Source organism: Furipterus horrens, unplaced genomic scaffold (genome assembly GCF_987537825.1).
Source record: "Furipterus horrens unplaced genomic scaffold, mFurHor1.1.pri manual_scaffold_11, whole genome shotgun sequence".
Classification (NCBI taxonomy): domain Eukaryota; kingdom Metazoa; phylum Chordata; class Mammalia; order Chiroptera; family Furipteridae; genus Furipterus; species Furipterus horrens.
The window spans coordinates 18,880,073-18,896,716 of NW_028327181.1; the positions used below are offsets into that span (position 1 = coordinate 18,880,073).

A 16,644-nucleotide genomic window follows, 5' to 3' on the forward strand; every position below is an offset into this window, starting at 1 on the left:
TTGTGCTCCACCAACCAAAACTTTATTTTTCCTGTTGGCTTTCTGGAGAGGCTGAGCAGAGTTTCTCATGGGCATTTAGCCCATTCTGACCTCTACTCAGGGCAGGGCCCAGTGGGGGGGGACAGCATTTCTCTGGAGCAGAAGGAAGAGCAGGAGATCCAGCACTCGGTTCGGCTTAGCAAGACTCAGTGGGAATCTCCAAAGCTGTCTGTGGAGTGACTGATCTCTGTCTCCACTTGAGGCTTAGGGGTGCTCTGGGCCTCATTCTTATCACCCCCAAATATGTAGTACTTCTCCTCCTGCTCCTCCTCACTGCTCTGGCTCTCACTCATGTCTGCTGCTTGCTCAGACTGGTGTGAGCCCATGCCAGCCCTGTAAGACATGGAGAGCTTGGGCTCCAAGGGGTTCATGGGCTCCTGCTCCTCAGCTGTATTGTCCTCCTGAGGGGTGGGAAGCTGCGGGCCCAGCAACTCAGTGTGGAGGCGGGGGTCCTTGGCCACCTTCTGATCCATGGCAATGGCAGGCTTGGGCAAGGTGTATCGGGACTCTGTGATGTGCTGGGAGGTGCCACCGTGGGAGGCGGTGCGATGGGAGGTGTCATGCCGGGAGGCCTGCGGGGACACTTGCTGGGACACCTGCTGGGCCCACTGGGCCTCCGCCAGCTTCCGCAGCAGGCAGCTCCAGTTGACCTCCGAGGACAGGCAGATATGGGAGCCTTTCACCTTCTTGAAACCCAGCAAGAGGTCCATGAGTGTTTCAGTGATGTTAAAGGAGATGAAGCCCAGCTGCTTGGTGAGGCTCCTCTCAAAGTTGTACTTGCAAATGAGCAAGGAGACAGCTTGCTTCGTCAAATAGTTGACAAGCTCCTCGTAGCAGGGGTTGGACAGGTGGAACATGGACTTGGACGAGATGGAGGGCAGTGTTGTCTTCTTCACGAACTCGTAATTGGGGCTCTGTGCAGCAGCCAGGGAGGGAAAGGGAGACATGTCATGCCACTCTTGCTGCCCTGGGATGCCCCTCACACCTAGAGCACCCTTCATGTTACCCACATGGACACCACACCTGTCACACTAAGGGTATGGCCTCGACACATCTGCTCTGCTGTCCTGCTAAACGGCTGAGCACAAGTTCTGCATGTCAGCCAACCCTCACACTTCCCACACTAGCCTCACACTGGCCACACCAGTCAGGCCCAGGACAGGGCTGGTGACTGTAGTCACAGTGTCAGCCAAACTGGAGCCTGGACAATTTATGTTCCAGCAAGTTCTTGTCCAGCCCAGTGTTCAGAGAAGGGAAGTGTACCTGTGCCTTGATGGGTGAGAAGAGGGTCGGGGGCTGTGCTGGACTCCTGCCAGGGTGAAAACCACCTATATCTCTTCTATACCCTTCCTGGTCAACTCCCTGTTGTCAGGGCAGATCCACTGGAGTCCTGTCCAAAGGGCGCTAGACCTAGGATTCAGGGCCCCACTCTGCACTCAGGCTGCTGTCCACAAGGCATAGGACCCTACCCACAGGGGAAGGTCTCCAAGATTAACGTGCAAATGTTTTAAAAAATACCTAGAATAAAAAATAGCCTTTATTTATCTTTGACAACACCTAGCAGTAACTAGGCCAGGGTTCCTGGGCCCCTTCAGCTTGTCCCCTGCTCAGGTGGTTTCCATAGTGCAGGGCAAGAGACCTGAACCATGGGCACCTGCCAATGACAGCGGCTACTAGGAATGGTGGCTGAAGGGGCCCTTCCCTTGCATCTTTGCCCCTAACCCTCCAAGTCCCGCCCTTGAGGATGTCATCTCCAGGTACAGTGAAGTGACTCTTGGAGAGAAGCTTCTTTCTAAGGAGGTGAGTGGTGAGAACACAGGGTGGTGGTGGGAGGAGAGAGGGCAGGGAGAAGCAAGTGGAGCTGTGACCTGGGTGAGGTGGGCCTGGCTGGGCACTTCCACCTTGATCCCAGGGGTGGGCAGGGTGAGGTGTAGGTGCCACCAGGGCTGGGCCCTTTGGCTGGAGCTCTGGGGCCCCGAAGAGGACATGGGCAGTTTCTGTTTTGGGGGGCCCTGGTCAGATGCCTTCTGCCTGGGGTTGGGTGAGAGGACCTTGGGCTCTTCTGTGGGTATCACCTGGAGCCTGAATCTGGTGGTCCCTTGGGCATTTTCCTTCAGCTTGCCCTGTCCTCCAGACTTGATGCTCTTTTTTCGACCCTTCTTGAAGTTGGAGCTTGTGGTGAGGGGGGAATCATAGGGGTCCTCCCCTCCAGTGGGTGTGGCCCACTTGGAGGCCAGTGTGACTTCCGAATTGGGCTCTGTGCTGGGCTCCCATTCTGATGGAAAGAGGGGGCAGCCATTGTGCCGGCGGGCGCCACTGAGCTTGTCCACAGCCTGGCTGACCACGCTCTGCAGGGCAGGGAAGAGGTGGTGCTTGGCGAGGAAGTCTAGGGTCCGATGGGGCTCTCGGAGTGAAGAGTAGCCAGGCAAGTCGAAGGACCCTGGCTGGCTCAACAAGGATTTGATCTCCCTGTTGAACTCTCTCTTGAGGGAGATCAGCCCTCTATCTCCACGACCCAGCTCTGATGCTCCGGGCATGCTCAGGCTTGAGCCCAGAGAGTCCCTCAGCAGGGAGTCCCCCTGGGAGCAGGACTTCCCCAGGCTTTTCTAAAGAGAGAGGGGGATTCTCAGAGGTGTCCAGGAACAGCCAAGCCAGGCTTGAACCTGGGCTCTGGGGTGGGCTCCCTCCTACTTACCCCATGCCAAGGCCCCACAGCTCACCCCTCTGTTCTCCAGTTGCAGCAGCCGTTTAAGACTCTTCTCCTGCAGAAGTTTGTCCCTCATGGGTGGCAGTGGGCCCAAGCCACAGTAGCCCAGGTTGCTGTCCTGGCTGTGGGAGCCCAAACAGCTGGCTGCAATGCTGCTATGTGAATCAGACATGGAGCTGGAGCAGGATGGGTAGTTGTTGGGGTGCCCAGTGCAGAGGCTGGGCTGGACACGGTGCCGGTGAACAGTACTGAGGCTGGGCCGCGTACGTACCCGACGCCCTCCCCTTGGCACCTCCACTGGGTCCTGCACCTCTACCAACGGCACTCCAGTCTCTGTCTTCATGGTGGCCATGCACTCAGTTGCTTCCTCCACCACCCTCTGCAGGCTATCCAGTACCTGGCCCTCGACAAGGAAATCCAGGAAGCTCCCAAAGGGCCGAGGACCCCTCAAGTTTCGACGGTGGCTGCGAAGCCATGAGCTACTTGAGGGGCCACACATTGATGGTGGCTGTGGCATATGGCCAAGCCTGGAGGCCTGCTCCATTTTCGGGAATGCTGGCTTCTTAGGTGGCTGCACCTGAGTAGACAGGCATGTCACAGTGGGCAGAAATGCCCCAGAGGAGGAGAGAATCCCTGGGGTCCTCCTAAAGCACCAGGAGCTGAGTGGGGAGTGGGCAGTGGAAGGAAATGTGTTTTGGAGTCAGACAGCCCTGCGTTTGGACACTGGTTCTGCCACCTGTGAGACTGTGAGCACAGTGGTCCATCCTGAGGTCCAGCATCCTGGTCTGCAAAGTGGGGATCTACTTAGGGTTGCTCTGAATCTTCCTTGATGTGTACTTTTCACATACACAAGCCCTGGCCTGGGAGCCTGAAAGCCCACTTCTGCCCTCACAAAGGGTGTGAGTGGGTAATCACAAAACCCCTGTGAGTCCTACTTGGGCTCCTCATCCATCTGTGGAGCAGGCCAGCCCTGTTCCACTGCTGGGCTGCACAGACCACCTGTGGTCGAGCCCTGCATACCCCATGGCTGCTTCTGCAACTTGAGTTCTAAGCCCTGAGTACACTCCACGATTCCACTTGGGCGCCCAGCCCATTAAGCCCCTCCCAGGCCACTGGAAGTCAGGGGACACTAGATGAAATTGAGAGTGTCTAGGGCCCAGTAGAGGATCAGAGCAGTAGTCAAGGAGATAAGGACATCATTAAGAGGCCCAGAGGGGAGGTCAATAGGAAATGAGAAAGGGATATTATAAAAAAGAAAGAAAAGAGAAATGAAAAGAATAGAAAAGGAAAGGAAAGGAAAAAGAAAGGGATGGTTGTGATCTGGGGCACCAGAGCTGGTGAGGAAAATGACGGGGTCGGTGGGCCTCAGTCAGGCCCTGTCCGGCACATACCCGGGCCAGGTACATGGTGTGGCCAGCCTCATCATCCGCCAGGTATCCTGAGTGGTGGCGACAGCTGGTCATGATGTGAATATCCAGGGTCCGCTACCAGCCTCCTCTCTCTTCAGTTCTGCAGTGCAGCTGCGGATTCCTTTAGCGTCAGACAGGGAGATGGCGTGACAGTCTCCCCAGGATTCAAATCTCCATTCGCCTGTTGAACACTATGTCAGTGGCCCGGGGTTTCACAGGTCACTTGCTCCCCCCATCCCATGTCTCTCAGGTGACTGGCCCTTTTTCTCCTTGGAGTCCCGTGGACATCTGCCCACACACCCGTTTCCAGAGTCGTCCGGGGTGAGGTTTCAAGGATGTCTGCATCCTGTCTCTGACCATCTCAGACCCTGGTCGCCCTGGCATCTGTCCCTGGCCCAGAGCACATCCACTTACCAGAGTCGGCACCACACTTGGTGCCAGCCAGTGCAATCTGCGCCCTCTGGAGGGCAAGGACGCTGCTCTAGGGTCCTCGCTGCTTGCTCATTTGCATGCAGCACCCTGATTGGCTCTCAGCGTGAACTCGTTCTCTAACCTCCCCGACACAAAGGCTGTGGGCGGGGCCCACGTTGGCCCCTCCCTCATTTCTTCCGATTCCGTCGCTTCATTCTGAACCCAGAGGGAGAGGTTCCTGAGGGGAGCCTAAAGGACAAAGCCAGTCTACTCGAGACACAAGTGCCTTCTTCAGCTCCTCTCTGGTCCCTGCGTTGTCCTGAGCCTCTTGCTTTCTGTCTTCTTTCCAGTATCCTCCCCTCACCCAATATGGACAACCGCAGGATCTGTCTTGTGCCCTCTCCTTCTGCATTCTCCCTGAGCTCAGTGGAGGGTTTTGGCTTTAAGCCACAGACCTACCTTCAATTTCTAGCTCTGCTGTTTCCCTCCTGTGTGACTCAGCCTCTCTAGTTCTCTGCTCCTCCTCTATAAGTGTAGCTGAATATCCTTCCACATGGGAGTATGAAGATTAAGTTTTCATACAACATACTGGCACCCCACAAGATCACCGCATATCTTTAGTTCCTCTCCCCCTCTGCCTGGTAAATTCATGCAGTCCCCCTCCCAGGTGTCACCTCTTCAGAGAAGCCTTCCCAAAAGACTCACCCCTCCTTCCCATACAGAATGATCACAAACTGCACCCCAGGTTCTGCCACACTTTGTTGTTACTTGTTTACCAGATGGAGCTCCTTGGGGGTAGTAACTGGTGCTCATCCCTAATCTCTAATATGTCTAATACCACTAGTAGTATTAGAATAGGTATTCAACAAATGTCAATTTTCTCCTTCCAGTCTTAGGACATTCAGGACTTTTAGCCTTTCCAGGATCAGCTTCCTAGTGGAGAATGATGGTTGATTGAAGTCTGATGATTTAATAATCACATTTGAACACAACACTTCTTATGCCAAGAGCTTGGTGAACTCTTTTGAGGCCTCCAATTCTTACACTGCCCTCACAGAAGTGGCTATTATTTCTTATTCTCAAACTTGGCTTTGTTCTCTCTGTCCCTGATCTAGGGGCAGCCAGGGCCTGAAGAACCAGAGCAGACCCAGATGAAGGCTCAGAGCTTTGGAGATAGTCCCAGCTCTACTACTCCTTGCATGGTCACTTTGGGCAAGAAACCTCCCTTCTCTGAGCCTGTTTTTTCATCTGCAAAACAGATTGGTAAACAGAAATGACATTACCAATGTCACAGGCTGAACACAAATGCTGCACTTCCACTGGGAAAATCAAGACAGCTACATCATATCAGCCATGTGACTATTTGTATAGTCATGGGTACGGAAAGCTTCTCTGGACCACAGAGAGAAAAAGGAGGCTATGACTGTAAAATGTAAGACAGAAGCAGGGGTTAGTGCTTTCTCAAATGAAGCAATTGGTATTACATGTTTTATTTCATTTTCTTATAGTATAGAGCTTTTACAAAACACAAAAAAGGCCTTCTCTTAGGAAAACCAGTAAAAGACAAATGGGCAATGAACATAAAGAGCTAATAAAGCCCTGGCTGGTGTGGCTTGGTTGGTTGGAGCATCTTCCAGTAGCCAAAAGTTTGAGTTTGATTTGGGGCAGGGCACATGCCTGGGTGGTAGGTTCGATCCCCGGTTGAGGTGCGTAAAGGAGGCAACCAATCGATGATTCTTTCTTATGTTTCTCTCTCTTCCTTCTTCTTTCTCTAAAAGCAATGAAAAGAACGTCCTTGGGTGAGGATTAAAAAAAAAAAGCTAATAAAAACATGAAAAAGTTCATACTATTAAAAAATGAAACAATATAAGGACGAGATAACATCGATTTGATCATTCCTCAAAATTTTGGCGTGGGAGAGAAGAGGAATTGGGTGTGTCTATTTGCTTAGTAAAAATACTAGAAGGGCACTATACTCAGTTAACAGCGGTAATGTCTGGGAAGGTCAAGAGACTTCTTTCTTCATTTTTTGTTTCCTGAATTTTTCATATTAAGAATCATTTTTGCAGTCACTGAAAGTTTCGCTTTGCAATAAATCTAGAGGTAGGTCGTGTAGGGCCACTGTGGGACCGCTAGGTGGCAAGAACAAAGGCGAAGTGCAGGCGCGTCGGGTAAGAGCGTTTAGGGGCGGGGCCTGGACTGTTTAGTCCACTCCCCTCACGTCCCCAGCCGCCGCCGGAAGCGAAGGATGGCTTGGCCGCGGATGCGGCTGGTGGTCACGGCAGACGACTTTGGTTACTGCCCGCGGCGGGATGAGGGCATCGTAGAGGCCTTCTTGGCCGGGGCTGTGACCAGCGTGTCCCTGCTGGTCAACGGCGTGGCGGCAGAGACTGCTGCAGAACTGGCCCGCAGGTGAGGAGTGACCCCCTACAGAGAGGGCAGGCTTGGGGAGACGCCGCTGCACAGCCGCCAGTACTCCCGCTCGCGTTCCACCTTCAGGTACCAAATCCCCACCGGCCTCCACGCCAACCTGACCGAGGGCTGCCCCGTGGGCCCTGCCCGCCACGGCGCCTCCTCGCTGCTCGGCTCCGAGGGCTTCTTCCTGGGCAAGATGGGATTTCGGGAGGCTGTAGCGGCCGGAGATGTGGCTTTGTCTCAGGTGCGGAAATGCGACTGCAGGAAACGGACCCCTCCCACCAAGGGTCCGCTCCGAGGGTAGCATGGCGCAATCAGGGGCGGGAGCGGACACTGGATACTTCCCTGGTTCCAACTCTGGGGCGGTCGCATGCTGGCATAGGAAGGGGTTCTTTTCGGTAGCTGCTTCCAGTCGTTTAAGGTGCCTATTGCCCACTCCTTCCAGGTGCGGGAAGAGCTGGAGGCACAGCTGAGTCGCTTCCAGGAATTATTGGGCAGGAAACCCACTCACGTGGACGGGCACCAGCACGTGCACGTGCTCCCAGGTTGGTGGTCTCAGGCAGGGGGCCGTGTGCCCAGGTGGGATGGTAGGCCCTCCCAGGTAGACAGACATTCTTCTCCCTGACTGCACTTTGCCCGCTTGCAGGCGTGTGCCAGGTGTTTGCAGAGACGCTGCAGGCCCACGGGGTGCGCTTCACTCGGCTGCCGCTGGAGCGCGGATTGGGCAGCTGTACGTGGCTCGAGGCTCCCGCACGCACCTTCGCAAGTGCGGTGGAGCGTGACGCCCGGGCCGCTGTTGGTCCCTTCTCCCGAAGAGGCCTAAGGTGAGGCCCCTGCAACAGCCATGCCCTGTTCCCTGCCTGGCCCAGATCCTAATGGCTCCAGCTGGCTGTGCAAGTGTCCAGCTGAGTTAGTTTCTCTTCGACCAGCTGTGGCTCCACCCCTGATCCATCTGCCCCTCAGCCTAGCCCTGTCCATCGCTGTCCTGCCAGTCCCTGCTCTGATGCCTGGGTATCCACAGGTGGACCGATGTCTTTGTGGGCCTGAGCACCTGCGGCCGGCATATGTCCGCTCATCGAGTGTCAGGGGCACTGGCTCGGGCCCTGGAAGGTACACCCACAGGCCACTGCCTGACAGCTGAGCTGATGGCCCACCCAGGCTACCCCAGTGTGCCACCGGCTGGAGGCTGCGGTGAAGGCCCCGACGCCTTTTCCTGCTCTTGGGAGCGGCTGCATGAGCTGCGTGTCCTCACCGAGCCCACACTGCAGGCCCAGCTTGCCCAAGATGGCGTGCAGTTCTGTGCCCTCCAAGACCTAGACTGTAAGAGACCCAGGGAAGGGGTCCCCGGTGAAGCCACTATGGAAACCTTCCTGGAGTCCTCTCAACTGTGACCCTGACAGCCAAGAACTAAAGCAATAGTGTTCAGGAAGGGGGCAAGGGCTGAGCTTTGGCACAGCCCACAACCAAGCCCTAGGCAGTGATGCCACCTCTATGCCCAGGTCCTCATGACTCAAAGAGTGATGGTCAGAGCTTCGGCAAGCCCTCTTGGTTGCAGGCAGGTCAGCCTGTAACATCTTGGCCTGGGGCCTGCCAAGCGTTTTGTGCTCTTGATGTTTCCATGTAAACATGTTTAGATGTAGTGGTGAGAGATCACTATTAATAAAATAATGTGTCTTGTGAACTTGAGTGATTCATAAACTGTGCCCAGAAAACCTTCACAGACAAAGGACAAAAACAACTTTGGGGCCCAAACCTGGTCGCTGTCCCAGATGTATAAAACAAGCTCGTCTCCTTTAGCTCATGCTTGGGTTTTGTTTTTTTGAGGGGTGTGGGGGGAGAATAATGTCTCATCTGGATACTTTTTGGAAGGTATATTATAATAATTTTTTACTTAAAAAGCAGTCACTTGTTCTAAGTCAGAAGCCCTTTGCCGTCCTAGGGGACAAGTCTGAGGAGGTACTGCAAAAAGGTGTGCATTTAAATTTTTCCAGGAGGGACAGTCTTCTGTGGAAATAGGATGCTGGATTCCCAACTGGACCTGGTAATGTGTGGATGCCCTGTGACCGATCAGGACATGCAAGGAGCAGATGGGGGAAGGGGAGGGAGTTCTTGGAAGCACAGGGAGTCCTGATCCACTCTGGGGGATGGAAAGGCAGATGGAACACCACATGATCCTTCTTGTTTCACCACATTGATCCTTCTTGTCTCTTGTAATACTGCTTAAGTGTAGGCATTAATGTCCCCATTTCACAGACCTAGTGGTGGGAGTGGCAGAGCAGGCGTTTGAAGCTGTTCATGTATTTGCAATGCACTGTGCCAGACATGGAACCAGGTGCCAACAGAGCTCTCTCCTGGCATAGGCAGCCTTGAGGGACATGCAGTTTTCTGAAGAAGGGGGGAATCTGTCTTTTTTGCCTCCATCCACCATGACCCCATCCTTGATAGTGGCTTCAGCCCCTTTTTCTGGCTCTATCTTCCAACTTAACCTTGATTCTTCTAGGCATAGCCCCTTCTACCTTTTGTCCATGGCTGTGAACTGGAATCACTGAGTTTGGTCCCTCCTGTTGTCTCACCCTCATCTCTTTGCTGCTGGCTGGAACTAGTAGGGGTGACCTGAAGGCAGCCTGTTGGCAAGGGCACCTCCTTCAAGGAGGGTTCCTGCTGTTCTGAGAGGAAGCAGCTGGCTATGTGGCTCTCAGGCTCAGGACAGGTGTGGATGGGCAAGAGGGAGAATTGGAGATCTGAGTAAGTGTTAGATGAAGCTGTGGGAGTGAGTACTGTCATTCAGGGAGGGAGAGAAGCATGAGCAGAGTTGAGGGCCCAGACCAGTGGTAGGAACCATCAGTGTTTAAGACTTCCCTCCCTGGGCCTTGGTTATGGCTTCTGCAGTATTGGGTAGTCAGTTTTACTATGCCCCCAGGAGCATAGTCTGCAAGCAGAAACACTTCCAGTCACCCAAGATTGGTTGTTACCAAGTACTGCCTGGGCCAGGCACTATGCTTAAGTCCCAACTTTAGCTCAGGTCCTCACGTGGCTGCCACTCCCCCATGTTGCACGAGGGAAGCAAGGAGAAGCCAATTGGGATGGGGCAGGAAGAACTCACACCAGCTCTGGCTTTGCCTCCCAATGGGTCAGGAGATGCTGCCAAGTGAAGAAAGAGCAGGGCTGAGGCCACCAGCCTATGGACTTGGCTCTGAGGAAGTCCTGAGGCCCTTGCCAGAGGAACCTCAGGGGGCTAGAAGGTGACAGAAGCCAGGCTGCAATGGGCACTGGAGTGATGAAGCAGGCACATATTTTAAACTGAACAATTAAAACTGAAGGAAGGCAAGAAGATGGTGGCTCCAGGGTTCAGGAAGTTGAGAGGATCTTGCAGGCCTCTGGCTTTGAGGAGGGGTGAACTGTGGCTGTGTCTGGACTCAAAGGGACCAATGGTGGAATGCAATAGGAGCTAGACTGTGGAGAAACAGGCCATGTGCCCTTGGCTGTCACTGAGGCTGTTTCCTCCTCTACAAAAATAGGAATACAGTGATGGTGCCCTTGAGGTTGTCCTGAGCTTCACAGAGGATAGTGCTGGGACAAGGTAGAGTACCCCAGCTGACAATCAGAGGAAAGGCCTGCTCCTTGCTTCCTGGTAAAATGACACCCCAGGTAAAATCTTCCCTCTCAGAAACCTGCTGACGGCTCACAGGCAGACCTAATCTCAGCTGGTGTCATTACAGGCAAGGAACTTGGTTGATTAAAAAATGGTGTCAGCCTGGCTGGTGTGGCTCAGTGGATTGAGTGCTGGCCTGTGAACCCAAGGGTTTTCAGTTCAATTCCCAGTCAGAATACATGCCTGGGTTGTGGGCCACACCCCCAGGTTGGGGGCATGCGAGAGGCAACCACACGTTTATGTTTCCCTTTCTTCCTCCTTTCCTCTTCTTAAGTAAAATAAAATCTTTAAAAAAAATAATTAAATTTAAAAAAGTAAAAAAGTGTCAGAGCCCTGGGCTGATCAGTGCCTTAGGAGCCCCCTGTCCTGGGAACCCAGGGGGTTTCTGGGTGGAACCCTTCCAGAAAATGGCCTAGCACTGCCCTCACCCTCAGGTACACCCTCATTAGTTCCATGACCTTTATCAGAACGGTCAGTTTGCTCCTCTGATAAATGTGGTTAATATCACTCTCCTGGGGCTGACAGGACTAAAGTGATGCATATACATAGAGGTGCTGTCCCATCCCCAGGCACCAAAGGGGTTCCTCTGTAGACCCCAATAATCTAGACTCTTCAGCCTTTTCTGCTCCCCTAGGGGAAGGGTTCTATGCACCTCCTTTGGAAGCTGGCCAGGGGAAGAGAGAAGCAGGCAGCAACCATGGGACACCAGAGACCCCAGCCACCCTTCCCACACCTCTGAGAGCACAGGCCCCTGGCACTGGCACTGCCAGTAAGGAAGAAACCCACACAATGAATCAGTGTTGGAGAGCATTTTTATTAAGGGCAGCAGAACCGGATCGCAGCATCTTAGCCTATTCTCTGCCATGGGGGGCAGGAAGGAGGGGGAGGACCCAGCCCACTTTGGTTCAGTTCGGGCAGGACTAAATTCCTGAGTGGGCTCAGGTCAGTGGTGACAGCTCTCCCCTTCCCGAGGACCCAAATGTTTGGCTTCGAAGCTGCCAGGGCACTAGCGTGCTCAAAGCCTGCCCTGAGGGCTTGGCGACCACCAGAACTGCTTCAGGTTGGATGGAGCAAGCCACCCAGGCCTGAGGGAGGGAACACCCATGGCCTTGCTCTCCCAGGGCCAGGGCTCACCTGTCGGGGTAAATGAGGGGGTGCAATGCCAGGGCTGAGAGTCCCCTGAGGGGCTGCCGGTTTGACAAAGGTATCTCCCATGGTGAACAGAGAAGCGAGGGGTGACAGGCAGGCAGAACTACGTTGGTAGAAACACGAAGCAATGGGGCAGTTTCCAAGAATGGCAATAATTTTGGATTCAGAGAAGCAACAATGGTGGCTTATTTGGATAGCTTCTGACAGAATTTGGCATTTTATTACAAATCTGTGTGAGTGAAATAAAGTCCATCATCATTTCTGCTAATGAAGAGACAAGATGCCGAAATGCGGGCCCAGCTCTCCTGGGCATATGGGAGTCTCCAGAACCTGCCCCATGAGTATGTAGGACTAAAGAAGCTGAATTCATTGACACTACAGGGGCCACACACCTGGACGACTAAACAACGTTATGCTCCCAAACCTACCCATCACTCCCACTTCTGCACAGGTAAAAAACCAAGCTCTCTTACAGGTCATAAGCCCTGGAAAGATCTCAAGTTTTAGAACTAAAAACAAAGCCAAATTTCTTTAAGTCATTTCTCCACAGAATCTAGTAACCCGGAGAGCTAAAAAAGGAAGCCACCAGTGGCTGAAGCAGAGTTGGTGACTTCCTCTGGGTGTCAGTGACATGTAGTCTCCACTATTTCAGGGACAATCCCACTTGCTTTGAAAAAGACATTAACATTCAAATCCTGACAAGTTCATCTGAGGATAAATTCTAAGGTCAATTTTTATTTCTACAAAAAAAGGCAGTCAAAACAATATAAAACACAGGTAAAGGATATTATTGAGTGAGCTTCAAGTGGAGCTTGACTCTGCAAAGGCTGTGAGTCCAGAGGGAGAGGGAAGGCCGTCTTGTTCCTGGGCTGGGCTGGGCTGGCTGCTTTGAAAGAAGAGGCCAGCAGGGTGCCAGGGACCCCAGACTGGTGCTGGCTATAGTTGAGTCCTGCCAATTCCAACCCCGCGAAGGGTCAAACCGTGCTGTGAGGGACGGCTGAGGCGGGGCTGCTGCACTGAGGAGTTGGAGAGCAAGCTCGGTGGCACATTCAGATGGAGCTTGCCGACAGGTGACCATGGAATTTCAAATGGACATTCTGGCTTTAGCGTTGTCTGCAATGACCAGCACATCTTCTAAAATGGCTGCAGGGAGGAGCGCCAACCTTTGATCTCAGGAGCCTCTGATGAGAAATTCCTCACGGAAGCACAGTGTCCTCTGGCTGGCAGGCCCACCCCTGGGGTGGCCACAGACCTATTGCAGGATTTTCCCAAGCAGGCTGGGCCAGGCTGGAGTTCAGTCACACACACAGACATCAAGTTGCCATTTAATCAACGTTATTGTAACATTGGCCAGATTTTTGCATAAGAGCTGGGCCTCCCTTTCCTCAGCTTTTCTGGGTGGTGGTGGTGGTGGTAGTTTGCTTGTTTTTAAGTTTTTTTAAAAAAGGATGTTATAAATTGGAACCAGGAAAATTTGAACAAACTCCCACACCAGGCAGTGCAACATGGGAGAAGAGAAGCCACCAGACTGGACAGAACTGTCTCTTCTCCTTTGTGGAGGAGACAGGGCCTGGGGTCTGGGGAAGTGAGTGAGTGAAAAATAAACTGAATGCAAGGAAGTGGGAGTTGCAAGGGCAGGTGAAGAAAGGGAACCACAACATTTTATGTTAAACCTTAAGGTCTAAATATAAGTTGAAGATTTTGGATAAATTTGGACCAAGAAAAGAAACACCATTCTTTTAGGGTAGATTGAAGCAGTGATTTTTAAAACAAAGAGAGCAGAACTAGAACATCTTAAATTTTTAATCCTTTCTTTACAGGTTACCTATACCACTTTTGATTAAGAAAACTGTAGAAAGTTAGTAACTGCCACAAGCGAACGCCAGGCGGTGGCACATGTCAATTTTCCACAGAGTCCTGCTTTGCGAGGTGTCTGAATGCACTGCTCGGGGTCTCTGCTCACACTCGCTGGAATCAGTCGTGGCAGATTTTAGTCCACAGGTCGCTTTTCCCCATATTTCTTTGTAAACTCTTCAGCATTCTTACAGAATTTTTTACGGTCCTTAGAGTATTCTTCAGCTAGGTCAGCCCGAAGTGGGTGCTCGGGCTGGGGATCGTTCACCAGTGCTATGAGGGACTGGATTACTGCCAAGAAAAGGAGAAGGCATTGCTGGTTACAATAGTCTCAGAAAGTGCCAAGGCAAGACAGGCAATTCTGACTCTTAACACTGATTTACAGCTATGTGCTTCTAAGACAAAGCAGCCTCTGATGTATCCAAAATTATCACCACCAGCACTTAACTTTCCTCTGTCATTAGGAGAAAGTGATGGACAACAAACAAGTCAACAGTGGATAACTGTGCAGAGTGATTCCTCCTCCTCCAGGAACCTCCCCGAATTTACACCCTGGTGAGTCTCAGTCCCCAGCCACTCCTCTCCCTCTCCCGGACTCTGGAGACCTCAGGCCTGACACGCGCACTCTCCTCTCTCTCTTTCTCATGCATGCGTGCGTGAAGCTTCTCCAGGGCAAAGACTGAGTGGTGTGTTCCAGAACTGCACTCAGCTCAGGGCAGCTTCGATGTGTGTAAGAATGAAGGGGGCATGACAGGCCTGTACCATGTAAAGGCATAGTAAGCTGACCCTGGAAGACCCCGAGAAGCTTCTGAATCAGCTAAGAAAGGTTCATTTGACCACCCTGTCTAACCACTGGGAGTTTAACCCCCAGTGGCATCACACTGTCCATTCCAGGGGCAGAAGTCACACCGAACCACACGGATGTCTCGGGGTGGGTTCTACAATGATCTTCTAAAGAGCAGTGAGTCCTAGATGTACTGAAAGGCTAGCCCTGGGAGAAAAGGACCATGAGGGAACTGAAGGTGGGGGAGGGAGATCGAGGGAAGTATGGAAGGTCCAGGAGCCCCAGGCCTCCTCAGAAGTGGGGTGCACACAGCCACCACCCCCTACCTCACACACACTGCCACTTACCCTCTGGCCCCATCAGGACCAGTGCCCCTAGAATGCTGCATTCCTTCCCACTGCCACATTCCTAGCAAAAAGGCGTCTCTCCTCTGGACTGATGATATCATATCATGGATTCCTTTACTAGGGGCCCATGTTTTTCATGCCAATATTACGAGGAATGGGTTCACATGCTGGTGTTGGCTGAGTCATGGGAAAAGCAGAGTACTCCTATCCAGGTGTCCAAACACCTACTGTCCCCCCACCACCTGCCTATTAACGCCACCAGGTGAGACAGAGGCAATCAAGGGTTCCTGTGACCACAGTGGGCAAAGGTGAGGCAATGGGGTAAAAGCAAAGTAGGGTGGCTCTGCAGCGCTGAGTTAAGGAGGAAGGATGGCTGGGCAAGGAAGGTGGACTGTGATTAGCAAGCAGGGGCGAAAGGCCTGAAAGTATCTGTGCAGGCCAGGGCCATCCAGCTCTAATTCAATCTCTCTGCTAACCTCAGGGGCAGACATTATCACCTCCCTTCACATTTCATCTGTATTACCTAAAAGAGAAAGCATACCCTGGAAGTATATTTTTGTCTCTTATTTCAAAATTTATCCCTTCTATATTTGATTCTTACCTACCTGAGAAGAAATGATGATAAAGCTATTTTCTTATTCCTATTGCCCCAACTTTAACGACTGGTATTCCACTGTTTGCCATATATCCATACATAGCCTAAACAATAACTTACTTAATATATTTTATTGAAATTTCACTTTTTAATATAAATATTTTTTTAAGGGAAGTAAATGTAACTCAAATGGAAAATAACTTTTACTGGCCATAAACAGAAGGCGTGCATCAACAAAAGGACAAGGCACTCCTGGTTGGAATAGTCTCAAACATTAAAATATGCACATAAGGCTTCCTCCTGTCCAGCTTGGGGAAGAGACCACACTGGAACAAACACTTCCAAATAGCACCTTCATAGCTTCTCCAGAACACCGGCCATGCTGTGTTTTAGTGCACTCCAAGATTCTCTACGCCTCATTCAGACATAAGACTGCTCCATTTTCCTTATGTGCTACTTGTAGCACTGAAAAACAGAGTGAAGAAATAAAATGGGAGTCACTGTTGTCATGCTGCTAAATTATTAAAATAAAATAGGCTGAGGTATGAGGCATGTCTTAACCAGTCTTAAACTTCTGAATTTATGCCAATACCTGGATGCACATCAATTACTGTGTCAATGCCTGGACAGACATCAAACCTCCAGATGACCATCCAAATAATCTCAAGAAGAAATCGTTCCATTGTCCAGAGCATCAGACATCTAAAGATAACCTTCTTGGTCCAATCTTGACCCTAAGATCCAAGGCTGATTCTTCTCAGAAACTAACCTTTTACTCTAAGAATCCCCTCAGCTTTTCTTTCTCCTTTGGAACACTTTTACATTTTGCCCAGCTGTGTTTCCAGTTTGCAAACTCGAAAAAGCTTGAATAGATCTTCTAGCAAAGTCTCTTCACTCTTTTTGAGTTTGACAGCATAAATAAGTGACTTTTAGTCTTTTTCCACGATTAGAAATGGTTTTGTAGCAGAAGTCCTACTTTATTAGCATTTCAGGAACCCCACAGGATTAAATGCTTTGGGGTGGATGTGGGGGGACATTGGTGAGTTTTCAAGTTTTCCTGCTCACTCTGTTACGGATATTCAGGCTTTCAGTTTCCTAATATGGTTATCTTAATACCCAATGTATTAGTATAAAATGATTTGATAATAATTAAGACATGCTTTTCAAGATATTCACTTTACAACTTTGCTATTTGTCTACTTAATTCTTCCCTGAGAAATTGCTTTTACTTATTACATCAAGTCTAAATATTTTCAAATTTATTTAGTAGTTCTGATGAGTA

At 51.4% G+C, this 16,644-nt stretch overlaps 3 protein-coding genes across 3 annotated transcripts in view; 1 reads left to right on the top strand and 2 right to left on the bottom strand.

Moving 5' to 3' along the window:
* CCDC116 (coiled-coil domain containing 116) lies at nt 1-4,639 on the bottom strand. The gene is made up of 5 exons (XM_090291163.1): nt 4,570-4,639; nt 4,138-4,336; nt 2,760-3,323; nt 2,091-2,645; nt 1-953 (listed from the first exon to the last, which is right to left on the bottom strand). The coding sequence occupies exons 2-5, from the start codon at nt 4,207-4,209 to the stop codon at nt 186-188; spliced, it is 1,959 nt and encodes a 652-aa protein (XP_090147289.1). The 5' UTR covers nt 4,210-4,336; nt 4,570-4,639; the 3' UTR covers nt 1-185.
* A 2,136-nt stretch (nt 4,640-6,775) lies between these two features.
* YDJC (YdjC chitooligosaccharide deacetylase homolog) lies at nt 6,776-8,662 on the top strand. The gene is made up of 5 exons (XM_090291049.1): nt 6,776-6,978; nt 7,066-7,225; nt 7,427-7,526; nt 7,628-7,805; nt 8,003-8,662. Exons 1-5 carry the CDS (start codon nt 6,815-6,817, stop codon nt 8,370-8,372), a joined length of 972 nt encoding a protein of 323 aa, XP_090147175.1. The 5' UTR covers nt 6,776-6,814; the 3' UTR covers nt 8,373-8,662.
* A 2,765-nt stretch (nt 8,663-11,427) lies between these two features.
* The window catches only part of UBE2L3 (ubiquitin conjugating enzyme E2 L3), a 34,383-nt gene continuing 29,166 nt past the window's right edge, over nt 11,428-16,644 (bottom strand). The window contains exon 5 of the mRNA XM_090257627.1: nt 11,428-13,927. Coding sequence (XP_090113753.1) covers nt 13,773-13,927 — 155 coding nt within the window. The 3' untranslated portion in view covers nt 11,428-13,772. The remainder of the gene's footprint in view (nt 13,928-16,644) is intronic.